Source organism: Sitophilus oryzae, unplaced genomic scaffold (assembly GCF_002938485.1).
Source record: "Sitophilus oryzae breed Bouriz unplaced genomic scaffold, Soryzae_2.0 scaffold_1440_pilon_pilon, whole genome shotgun sequence".
NCBI classification, from domain to species: Eukaryota; Metazoa; Arthropoda; class Insecta; order Coleoptera; family Curculionidae; genus Sitophilus; species Sitophilus oryzae.
The window spans coordinates 5,287,861-5,301,027 of record NW_022146105.1 but is presented as its reverse complement, the minus strand read 5'-3'; the positions used below and the strand labels follow the sequence as shown (position 1 = coordinate 5,301,027).

Here is a 13,167-nt window from a genome sequence, read left to right as displayed (position 1 = left end):
TCAAATTTAATATTTAAAAACATATATTACTTCTGTTTAGTGTTCTAGTTTCATATCAATGGTATTAATTTAGTACTAAGGTTTAGAATATATTATGATTAGATTTAGAATAGAATATGATTTTGTACTAAATAAAATTTGTAATAAAATATATTTTTTAAATAAATTTAGACTGTATTCGATAATATAATAATATAAAATTTAAATAAATTCAGAAAATAACGTTGTATATCTGGCTGCATAATGAAGACAACTAAATAAATGCAAGTGCTATCCATAGAGAATATAAAATAAAATATAGAAGGAAATTTAGATCAGCTGATTGTCAGAATTTGAAAATTGTGTTTGACGTTTCGTGTATGGAGTGTAGAGGTACTACCTCTACGCTCCATAGTTTCGTGTTTAAATATAAGTATTTGGTTCTAGGATTTTATGCATATTTTTGTTATCTTAAACGTTTAAAGACTAGCCGAGAATGTCAGTTTGTCGCGGTTCGTTTTCGTCGAAGCATCCACCTTTATTCTGTTCGCAATGTTGACAAATCCGCAAAAAAGTTTAAATAAACACCATGGATTCCACATTAAAAAAAAGAAAATTCAATAAGGATCGTCAATTTTTAAACTCTATGATGGTGGGAAATGAAAATGAAGTTGTAAAATCTCTACAGGTTGTTATGTTGGTTCGTCACGTTAATATTACCTTTATTGTAGGAAGAGGATGGCAGTGAATACCCATCTGATACTTCAATACTGCTCAACAGGGGATCAACCAAAGAAACTGTGGTTTTATTTCAAAAAGAATCAGTATGGGCGACAGCAATACAAATGTTCATACCTTTCCTCCTTGCTGGATTTGGAATGGTTGCAGCAAGTCTACTGTTAGATAAAGTACAACATTGGCCAGTGTATCAAAATGTGTCTGAAGTTTATATTTTAGTACCTGCATTGCTAGGCTTAAAAGGCAATTTGGAGATGACTTTGTGTTCAAGGCTGTCTACTCACGCTAATTTAGGACATTTAGATAGTAAAAAGCAAAAGACTAGTTTAATTGTAGGGAACATAGCTTTAATATTATGTCAAGCAATTGTTGTTGGGTTTTTGGCCTCACTTGCCGCTGTAGTGTTTGGGTGGATTCCAAAAGGAATTGTTAACATTCAACATGCCCTACTTTTAAGTGCCAGTAGTATAGTCACAGCCTTTGCGGCTAGTTTTGTGCTCGGATTGGTGATGGTGGGTGTAATAATTTTCTCTCGGCATTTTCATATCAATCCTGACAATGTAGCTACTCCTATAGCAGCCGGTTTGGGTGACCTAACAACTCTCGCAGTTTTATCATACTTTGCCTCATTGTTTTATAGAACTATTGATAGTCATCCCTGGTTAACCCCAACATTAATTGTTTTAGGTTTAGGTTTGGTTCCTTTATGGGCTTATATAGCTAGTGAAAATAAATATACGCGTGAAGTATTGTTTTCTGGGTGGAGTCCAGTTATATCAGCCATGATAATAAGCAGTGCTGGTGGACTTATTTTAGATTTTACTGTGTCACAGTTCAAGGGGGTTGCAGTATTTCAATTAATTATTAATGGGGTAGGTGGTAATTTAGTGGCTGTTCAAGCTAGTCGCATATCAACTGAGTTGCATAGTCAAGGTGAGCCTGGTTACCTCCCTGAAACGATGCAAGTGTGCATTAGTCCATGTTCCGCGTTCTGTGATGAGAAAAAAACCAGCCATACAGGTACAGCAAAGATGCTCATGCTCATGGTTGTTCCTGGTCATTTAATTTTCTCATATATGATTAGTTACTTGCAAGCTGGCCATACTTCATTTACTATAATTTTTATGGCTGTTTACTTATCGGCGGCGCTGTTACAAGTATTTTTATTACTTTATATCGCTCAAGTACTGACTTTGAGCATGTGGCGGGCTGGTGTTGATCCCGATAATTCTGCCATTCCTTACTTAACGGCTTTAGGTGACTTATTAGGGACTATGCTTCTCGGAATCGCCTTTCAATTCCTTTATCTTATTGGCGATGGAGATAGCGATGTGGGAGATTAATTTTAAAATGTTTATATGTATATTGTAAATCATAAATTTTAATGTATAAAAAAATATTTTAATTGTTACATCCCTGTCTGAACGATTGTTAACCAGAAGGAGATATTTTGTATTTGTTTAATTAATTTTTTATGAAGAGAAGATTAAATAAATCACGTCTTATCGTTATCTTTTATTTCTTCTTATTTAAGATATGTCTTAGGAATTTGATAAAGCCTGTTAAAAATGGTTTTAAATTAAATTATATAGCTATACTTTGAATTAACAATTAAAACACCAAGAAATATTTTAAATAACATTTTATTTCTCTGTATATTTCTAAGTTTACACAATTATTTTCTGTTATAAGTATCACGTATATTTTTTGCTGATGAAATAAAATCAGAAGTTAAACCATTTCAAATACAGTACAATGACTTTAAGGCTGTTTGTATTACAAATTTGAAACTCAAGGTTTTATTAATCAAACATTTTCTATGTCGTTAATCGATAATTAATCGAGGAGCATCTATAAATTCAAGGTTGAAAGATTGTGATTACGATTTTTTTTATACAATTGTTTTTTTGTTACAGAGATTGGCATCGGGTTAATGAAAGGCAACATATTTGTTAATTTTAGCTGGAAAAAAGAGTTAACATTTTGCATCAGTTTGTTAATACAACAAGCAAAAACTGTACTCTCATTCGAATTCCCTGTTTGCCTTACAAAAATTAAATGCTTCCAACATCAAACTGTTGTTCGGACACAGAGTAATGAAAAGTTTAATTAATTAACAAGATAATTATCAAATTTATTTGATAGAGACGCTTAATGGAAATACAAAAGAATTCCTATTGGGTAGGTATACAAGTTTTGCACCATTTTCAGCTACATATTTTCTCATTTATCTTTACACGCGATTCTAGAAGTATTGTTTATTATAATTTTATTTACACTACTACATCATGTTACTTTCATCATCTTATTTTACAAAATAAATAAAGTCAACCCTGTAATTCATTTCATTCGCCACTTAAAAACAATAAGTACGCTGTTCTTGGCAACTGAAGGTACTGTTTCTTTTTTCTTCCCTTGGATTTTGTACCGAACGAGGAACAGTATCGTTCCCCGAAAGCTCTGGTCATCCGTAGTAGTACTGGCTAGTACTTGCGTCTTTCATGTTCCTGTTAGGGGTCACGTGACTGTCCAGCACTGGACCTGCTGGTCCCCTAAACGTATGTGAGTGAGAATGCATGTGGAGGTAATCTGCACACTGTGGGTATCTCACGACTTCGGCTATTGTACCCATAGTACTTATCGGTACTGCATGGACGGTGACGGATGGTATTGATGGAATTGACATCGGGAGTGTCGTTTGAAGGTCGATATCTGCATCAACCTGTAAAATATTAGTAGGAATAAGTTGGTATACCTAACTTAAACTAAGAATCTTATGAACATATAAATATACCCTAAGCAAGTTTGAGCGTTTTTAGTAACCAAGTTCTGAACCATCTGTCTGTACAGGGTGGGTCAAATTGGACGCTTTTAACCGGAAACGCCCTATTTTCTATAGGAGATAGACAAAAACTAATATCGGTGTCTGGAGCTCAATTTTTATTAAAAATATGATGGTGAAAACCGCACGTTGATATCTGTTACCGTTTCGGAGTTACCGGGTGTTTTTCAAAAATGTGCATTTTTAACAAATCGCTGTAACTTTTTGCTGTGGAAAATTTTGTATTTTTATGAAAACATTTCCAAAGCATCTTTTTACGTAGAATTTAATGGTTTAAGTATAATTTTTTTAAATTTATAATTTAAGAATTATCAACAGAAAATTTGATTTTTTATATGGGACACCCTGTACATTTTTAATTCATTTAAAATAATTTAAAATTACCTTTCCAAAAATATAACATACTTGATTTTAAAAATTAGCACACTTTGAACAAGTAGGCTTTGAAACGCGCCGGCTGTAATGCAAAAAAATTGTAGCTGTGAGCTGCAATTAAAACGAAAACAACATTTGCAATGAGAGATGCAGAATTTTATAACAATTTAAACTATATTTACCAACATTAACACATTTAAACTATATCTAATAACAATAAAGCAACCAAGACATGAGATTTTGCTAGGATCTTAATATACAAATAGCACTTTATTGAACAAAACCTAGGAATGCAGAAAAAATATTCATACAGGCTCATCCTTTCATTACATCTATATCACAGATCAATCAAATATAATTATAGATAATTTTTTTTTTAAGATAAAGTTACACAACATGATAAAAGATACTTGTATTATTTTACTTAACCTTAGAATCTTGGTTAGCTAATTAATTATTCTCGAAATTGGCCGCAAAAATTTGCTGATAACTTCAGCGTTCTGAGGCGGTGCCTTGTCTTGCTGGAAAAATGTGTTTTCGAGTTCCATTAGGGACAGATCATCAATAAGGGGTCCAAAGCCTACTAGTTAAAAGTGGCGAACTTTTAAAAATTCTGTATTTCAAAGATTATTATAACAAAATATCAAGTGTGCTATATTTTTGGAAAGGTAATTCTAAGTTCTTTTTACTTAATTAAAAATATACAGTGTGTCCCAAATAAAAATCAAATTTTCTGTTAATAACTCTTAAATTATTAATTAAAGAAAAATAATTAAACAATTAAATTCTACGTAAAAAGGTGCTTTGGAAATGTTTTCACAAAAATACAATATTTTATATAGTAAAAAAAAATTACAGCGATTTTTTAAAAATGCAAATTTTTGAAAAACACCCCGTAACTCCGAAACGGTAACAGATATCGATGTACGGTTTTCATCATCATGTTTTTGATAAAAATTGAGCTCCAGACACCAATATAGTTTTCGTCTATCTCCTAGAGAATATAGATATAATATATAGAGAATACAAAAGTCTGAACAAGTCGTTGTATAATGGACACAATCTTTATCTGCGGCGTTTTGCGTACGAAAAGTCGTTGCGTGTGGACCCCACTTAAGACGGTGTGAGGGTGTGAGGTTTATTAATTACTTCAGTTTTGACGTAGATGCGATCTACTAATTTTCCACATCTGAGTCTCCCGAATTTTGCGGTTTATTGTTTTCCGAATATGCTATTTGTATTTTGTCGTATCTGTAGAAAACGGCGGCAAATTCTTCGCTTAAGGCATTTAATTTTCGGCGGATGTAAGACTTATAGGTGAAAACAGAAACTGTACCGCCAGGGCGGAGATGAAATATCGGTAGTAGATTTACGCGTTGCTTGAAAAGTTATGTGAAAATATATTCATCTTTTTCAATGTTTATATTTATGTATTTCAAATTCTCAAAGGCGGATCATATTTTCTAAATAAATCGAAAAAGAATTGGCTTTCAATGGAAACAATGCATGTGTCTTTTTTATCAAATAACACATACTGATCTCTTCAAAAAAGTCCTATGGGTATTTCGCCACTTGCACTTTTAAGAAAATCTACAAAATAAAATAGTTCCCAAGCAGCATTTGGACGTCGGGACAACGTTGTGTCACGCGACCAAACGTCGGGGCGCAACGTCGGCACAACCTCGTGCCAACCCTAGTCTGCACTAGTTTGGAGAATAATTTTTGGGTCGAAACGCGACGTTGGATACCGACGTTGGCTAGCAGCCTAGTTTAGTACAAACTGCAACGTTGTTTAAAATCCTAATTCACAGAAATACAAAACTATAATAATATGGCGTCTAAGTCGCGTTTTATCCTAAATTGGGATCATTATAGTAAAAATATTATTTTTATGATTTAGTTAGAGACATATGTCAGATGGCAGTAAAGGGAAACAAAACAAAAGTATTTAAGTGTAGAGGATGTTTGAAGATCATAATTATTGAAACACTTTAACCAACTCTGTAACTCGTTACCCGAGGCAAAAAAGTTAAACGCAAATAGGACTTAAAATTAAAGAAGTTTTAAAAAATTCTTGATTTTTTTTTAGTAAAATGAGAATAATTTATTCGCAGTCGAAAAAAAATTGTTTCCGCGTATTGTTTAGGGTCAAATATTTCAAGTATTCAAAAAGCAGGAATAGCTATTTTAGGAACGAAACATTTTCTTATTCAACAACATGGCGGCTTTCACTTTGTTGTTTTGAAGATTAAGATGGAATAGTTCGAGTAGTCGCATACTGGACTAATAAAGTCGGAGTTCAGCCTTAACAGGTAGTATACTAGTCGCAAGATTGCCTAATATAGTCATCCTAGAGTCTAGCTTGTGCCGCCCTCTATATTCTAAATAAATGAGGGAGTGGATAAAGTATTGGTAATATGTCGAAGTATATTTAAATTTAGTTTTATATGTGCCTTTCTTCCGTCCCATTTTAATTAAGTTTTTTTTTATAAAAATAAAAACAGCACTGAACTGTCTGACTGAACAGAACAATGAAGTGAAAATTTAAGATTTAAGGCTATGGTTCAATACAGTTGCAAAAAGGTACTGGCCTGACGTCCTACCAACGTAAGAATAAGGAAATCTAAACAACGTTGGAATTAGTAAAACAGACGACGTTTGCATAACGTTGGAATAGGTCCTGAAAGTGACGTCGGAAAACTCTTTATTGCCCAACATTGTAACTACGTTGTCCGAATCACCTAAAGATCACTTAAGCAAAAAGGTTACAAGACAACGTTTATTCGACGTCGCAGAAGCGTTTACTTTGTTGTAGTACTAGTTCAACGTCGGCACAACGTTACAACAACGTTTACATTTATTTTAATACCCAAGGTACGGAGCTAACTATTTTTTGTAACTAATCCAACGTTGTGTTTAGTAAACATGTGGTCGCAAGTCGTGAAAATGCTACTTGGGTTATTTTTTGTAAACACTGCTGGCGTTAATCCAACGGAGACCAACTTGTCAGCAGTGATTTACTAATAAAGAAATTTGCCTAAAGCCGGTCCCAGACACTACGTGCATTTGGCGAATGTGCGAACATTCGAATTATGTACTGCGGCTTCGGCCACCTTCCCACACGCTACGTTATTTGTAAAAATACGTCCAATAACAAATATTTGCCGTAGTAGAGCAACGCGTAGGGGAGCGCGCCGCTAAAACAAGAAAAAACACGTAAACAAATAGCTGTAGCGTTTGGGAGTAATTCCGAAGTTGACTACGCCGGACTACGAGCTCCTTTGATTCGTGCCAGTTTACCGACAACCGCCGGGAAAATGACCAAGACGAATCTTCGTCGAAGGTAACCTCCCACACGCTACGCGAATAAGCTCGAATACCGAATATTCGCTAAATGCACGTAGTGTCTGGGACCGGCTTAACGGACAAGAAATGTTTAACGTTTCGGGAAGTATATCTCTTCCCGTCGTCGGAAGCAAAAAAAAAAACAAAAAACAAATCAAAAAACTACTTTTAAATTATCTAAAGTAAGTATAGATATTTTTTAACATACACTGTCTCTGGATTGTCTTTACAAGAGGGAAAACTTTTTTATTTTCCACGTTTTGAGAAAAATATGCATTCTTCATAAAACTTTTTGCTTGTTCTATAATGGCTAATTCCGTTTATACTTTTCCAAATTTCCATAACGTTTTAGAGAATTAAGAAAAACATGAAAATATGGTTGAATTTTTTTTAATATTCATCCTATGGTTGAAAATCCTAAAAATCAAAAGGCGTGTTTCTATGGTAATATAACTTCGTTTTGATTCTTTGATAGATTGTTATTCATAGAATTTTAATTAATATTAATATTTTTTGTTGTTTTAAGGAACGGGAAAGGGTGATGATAGTTATCGGATCATTATTGACAAAAAATAAACCCGTTGAGTAGATATATAGGGTGATAATTTGAAAACGAACAGTATTTTAATATTGCCTCAGGGCACCTACGCCTAAAATTTTAAAAAGCAACCCCTATTTCTTTTACCATTTTTGTGTTTCTTTTTGAATTTTACATAAACTGCATTATTTTTTGAGAATTTTATAAGTAACACAAAAATGGTAAAAGAAATTTTGAGGTTGCCATTTAAAATTTTACGGGTAGATGCCCTGGAGGTCAAAGGGTTGAAAGTAACACGACAACAAATGCCTCAAGAATAGTCCCCCTTGATATGTAAATTGACGTATTTCGCCAAATTTTCATACTATCATCGGTAGAGGTATTATTAAATACTGTTCGTTTTCAAATTATCACCCTGTATACCTTAATAGTAGGTTTATTTAATAATATATATACAGGGTAGTCCGAACTGTATTCCGGAAACTGCGGTAGAATATTCATGTCATGGGCGCCGGAAGAATGAAATTTAGGGGGGGGCAAGGTAAAAATGAATAAAAAATTGACATTTTTGGTAATTATTGGGAAAACTGGAAATCGTCCGATTTTCACCAAAATTGGTATACACCCTATTTTGAAGTCGTAGATTACGAATCTGAACTTTTTTCTTGGTGGTCTCTTACCGTTTTTCAGAAAAACGGAAAATAATTCAATATCGAATTTTTCTTAATTTCTCATATTTTTAAGGTTTTCTAGCATATATTTTGTTAGGTATTCAGTAATCAATAATGTTTTTGCTATTTTCTGTTACTTTTTTAACCAATTCTATGCATAATAGAGGAAAATTTGCTAAAATAAATTTGTAAACAATCTGAAAATGTTAGATTATAGCTTTGTTCGGGTTCTTGTTATTACCGATTCTGAACCGTCCAAGAACTCTGCAGCGCATGCGCAAATGAAATAATGTCTTCATATTTCCTTCTGCGCATACGTATCACAGTTCTAGGACGGTTCAGAATCGGTAATAAGAGAAACCCGAAGTAAGCTTATGTGTTTCAGGCATTTAAAGCAACGTTGCCAATTCTAAACCTAAATTTCGCGTATTTTTTTCGCTCATTCTGGAATTACGAAAGGCGGTCGCCAGAAGCAGTCCTTCCCATAACTGCTATTTTACCAACGAGATCTGACTATTTATACCCACGAAGTTGCACGAAAGAATTTTGATTGCAAAGATTAACCCCTCCGCAAAGAAGTTAAAACCAATGCAATCAAAACTCTTCCGCGTAATTTTGTCGATATAGGTGTATATTTAATTATTGTCGATCTCATAATAGGTAATTTATTTAAAATCCCTAATCACCCGAAAAAATAGAAGATATGGCAACGTTGTAATTTTTCAAATTTCTAGATTAGGTCTAGAATATATTTGTCTCTCTTATTACATAGGAGAGAGAAAGAAGTATATATCAAATGTCAAACTTCCATCTCAATTTTCTTTGCTATTTTGTTAAGAAAAGTGTTTTTCAGTAAAATGTTGGACACTTTTTTATCCCCAATCAAGTGTGGCTTTTAGATAAACTATAATATAATGAAAATATAGTGAAATTATTACTTTATAGTGCCGAAATAAAGAAAAATTCAATGTTGAAATAATTTTCCGTTTTTCTGAAAAGCCAAGAAAAAAGTAGATTCGTAATCTACGACCACAAAATAGTGTGTATACCAATTTTGGTGAAAATCGGACGATTTCCAATTTTCCCAATAATTACCACATTTTTTATTATTTTACAGGTAACAACTAACAATTTTATAATAATGATTATTTTTTTACAGATGGATGTAAGAAGACAGCTTTTATTTTTATTGTTTCAGTAATCCAGGGGGGGGCAAATGCCCCCTCTTGCCCCCCCTGTCCGGCGCCCATGATTCATGTATAGTTATTTAACTGAAATAATAAATCTGGGAAATTTTTATGTTTTTAAATTAATCATAATTTTTTCTGCAAAAAAATGATGATAAAACAGTTTCTTTTGAACTTTTGACACTTTATGATCTCAGTCTAATAACTATTTAGTCAACATGTTTAATTTATGTCAATGATGACAGGTATTGATAATTTCGATTCCAAATATCTCGAAAACCAGTACTCGCAGCGATTTTGACCAAGAGACATTTTTTACGTAAAAAACGTCGTAAATGTATATTTTTTTACTCAGTAGTTTTATACAGGTACGGACGAAAAGTTATTACTCTTCAAAACATTTAAAAATATGTAGGTGGTGCCCTCTATTAGTAGGAGACATTTTGACGACATCAAAATCACATTTCTCATGTCAAAAAAACTCCCAGACACCAATTTTCATCCTGGTATTGACGTTACTGCAGAAATTATTTGGAAAAAATCGAAATAAAAATGAAACTTCTACACTCTGTATCTCCGAAACTAAGCATTTTAGGACATACATTTATACGAACTTTTTTACTTATTTTTATCGAAGATAGATATCAGAATATGCTGCCGAAGTTTCCGGAATACAGTTCGGGCCACCCTGTATACTGATAGTCTGACATGCCTACACAATAGAAGATCATGTATAGTACCCTTTTTTTTCAAAGTGATTTTTTTCTGATCGCGTAGTAAAAAGGATCGATTTTTAAATGAGAGAGCAAAGGGTGCTTTTTTGTTCGTCTTTCCGTCTCGTCCTAGCTAATATAGCAAGGATCGTTTTTGAATTCGCTTTGCTGTCCCTAAATAGATAAATGCCGTAAATGTTATCTGGCTGGAATGGTTCCCCGATGAAATAAAGACAATGCTATCGCGAAGTGGCGCTATTAGGGCCAAAGGGTAACTGTTAAGGGCCCTGTTTACAAACCTCGCTGATGTCGTCCGTAAATCCGTTGGCCAGGGTATGATCGGATATGCTGGTAGAGTAAAATTTTGCTTCTTTTTGCGATCTGTGGCGGATCAGAAGCAATCGACCTGCAATGATGCTCGCTGAAAGTACCAATATTATCGCCAAACTGATGCCCATGTATATTATATACTCTTTCTGAATTTCTGTAACAGAAAGTTTTTTTTTATTCAAATCAAATCAAATCAAATCTTTTTATTAGGCCCCAATATAAAAAATATATAAAATATAAACCATACTTTGGCTGACTAATAGCCTAATAGCCTAATAAGGAGTGCACCGCGATTACAAAACCGATTCACTGATTGCCAAAGGCATCAGTGTGGCACACTCCCTGTAAAAAATAACTAAACAGAATTTCATTTTCAATACAATAATATACCAACAACAAACAAACCCGTAAGAAAAACAGAGGGACCACCGGCAAAGCAAAAAAAAAACCCCGAGCGCACAGAACAAAGCGTTTGCAAGACAATTTAGCAATGTTAAAAATATATAAATACAATTTCAACACATACACAAATATTTTCCAAAATTGTAAAGCTGATCAGTGGCCAGTCAAAACCATATCAAATTAAAGGCCCGTTCACCACAGTTTGCCAAAATAACAAAAGATAAAAGATAAATTTAGAAATAAGTTCTATATTATATTCGATTGTAAAACCAGCAAATTATTCTTAACATATTTATTAAAATAATGTGATTTAAAGCATTTAACACTGATTGAAAGAGAATTCCATAATTGAGGCGCAAGAAAAGAAAACGATTTCTGAAAGCCAGCCGTCCTATGTTGAGGTATTCTGAAACGATGTAAGTTTCTTGTTACATGAGTGTGGTTAAAAGGAATAAACAATGATTTTAAATAAGGCGGTTGGCCAGTTTGTAAGATACGGTAGATAAATGTTAACATATGAAGTTTTCGCCTATTTACCATAGACAGAATATTAAATTGATTTAAATATGGCGTAATATGTGTATGAAATGAGATATTATACGAAAATCTCATGCAGGAATTTTGAAGTTTTTGAATGGATATGGCAACCATTTGAGTCAATGAAGAGCCGTATACCACATCTCCATAATCAAACAAGGACAAAATTAGCGAATTGCAAAGATCATATTTTGTATTCTGAGGAAGATGTTTCTTAAAATAAACCAAACCTTTTAGTCGCATATATGCAATTTTCAATTTATTTCTTACATGTATATCAAATTTTAAATTAGAGTCAAAATATATGCCGAGATTTCTAGCGTCCTTAACTATTGGTATTTTAGTATTATTAACACATATATCAAGATTGTCTGATAGATAATTGAGAATAGTCTGATTATTTCCAAACAGCATAATAAACGATTTGGATGCATTTAATTTTAGATTATGTTCCATTGAATATTTGTATATGTTATTAATATCTGTTTTAAAATTTTCTTCAGCTTGTTTTAAATTATCAGATGCAAAAGCACAGTAAATTTGTGAATCATCTGCATACTGTTGTAATGTAGAAAACTCAATTTCTTTATTCATATCGGCAACATATAATGAAAATAGCAATGGCCCTAATATGGATCCTTGAGGAATTCCACATGTCATAGAAACGTAATTTGACTTTAATTGATGATTCCCCTGTCTTACTTGAACGCAATGCAGACGATTAGAAAGATAATTTTTAAAAAACGTTATAGAGTTTTCTGATAATCCGAAGTAATGGAGTTTAGCTAGTAACATATCATAATTTATAGTATCAAATGCCTTGCTAAAATCAAGCAAAGCAAGACAGGTGATTTTTTTGTCTTCCATATTTACTCGAATGTCATTCACCAGTTTTACAAGACATGTGGTTGTACTAAATTTTTTTCTGAAACCGGATTGACACTCTGGCATTATTTTATTTTCGGTAAAAAATGAAAATAACTGCTTATGAATATGTTTCTCAATAATCTTAGAGACCACCGATAGAACACTGATTGGTCGTAAATCATTAAAAGTTTTTGGAACAGATACCTTGGCTAGAGGTCTAATAATAGATTTTTTCCAGATATCTGGATATAGGCAATCAAGTATGCAAGAGTTGATTATATTTATTAAAGCGTCCTTACAAAACGGTAAACAAAGCTTTCAATTCAATATTAATTATCAATTTTTTTCATATAATAATAAATTATTTCGAATTTTTAAACTTTTAAGGTAGTATTTTTAACATAAACAAAAATATTATAGCCTAGAAATAAAATATTATTAGACAAACATTTCCTTCGCAACTCCTACGCTCTGCTCCCTTGATACATTATTAATTACTGTTACTGAAATTTTATACCCTGCCTAGTTTGAGGGGGGCTTGTGGGTTTAATTTTATAGTCAACACCACTAAGACAAGTGTTTACATACATATGTAAGAGGAGATTTTGATGAGCTGAAATTTCCTCAGCTCGCACACAACATT

General features: G+C 32.9%; 2 protein-coding genes across 4 annotated transcripts in view; one reads left to right on the top strand and one right to left on the bottom strand.

Moving 5' to 3' along the window:
* The first annotated feature begins 341 nt into the window (after nucleotides 1-341).
* On the top strand, nucleotides 342-2,228 carry LOC115876908 (solute carrier family 41 member 1-like). Of its 2 annotated transcripts, none has more exons than XM_030892952.1 (2): nucleotides 342-649; nucleotides 711-2,228. In XM_030892952.1, the coding sequence occupies exons 1-2, from the start codon at nucleotides 569-571 to the stop codon at nucleotides 2,058-2,060; spliced, it is 1,431 nt and encodes a 476-aa protein (XP_030748812.1). In that variant the 5' UTR covers nucleotides 342-568; the 3' UTR covers nucleotides 2,061-2,228. The 2 variants fall into 2 exon arrangements, with proteins under 2 accessions (XP_030748812.1, XP_030748811.1); XM_030892951.1 differs by having other exon boundaries at nucleotides 342-652.
* A 116-nt stretch (nucleotides 2,229-2,344) lies between these two features.
* LOC115876906 (protein eva-1-like) overlaps nucleotides 2,345-13,167 on the bottom strand; it is a 66,637-nt gene continuing 55,814 nt past the window's right edge. For both annotated transcript variants that reach the window (XM_030892949.1, XM_030892948.1), the window contains exons 7-8: nucleotides 10,688-10,872; nucleotides 2,345-3,439 (exon numbers count right to left, since the gene is read on the bottom strand). In XM_030892949.1, coding sequence (XP_030748809.1) covers nucleotides 3,182-3,439; nucleotides 10,688-10,872 — 443 coding nt within the window. In that variant the 3' untranslated portion in view covers nucleotides 2,345-3,181. The remainder of the gene's footprint in view (nucleotides 3,440-10,687; nucleotides 10,873-13,167) is intronic.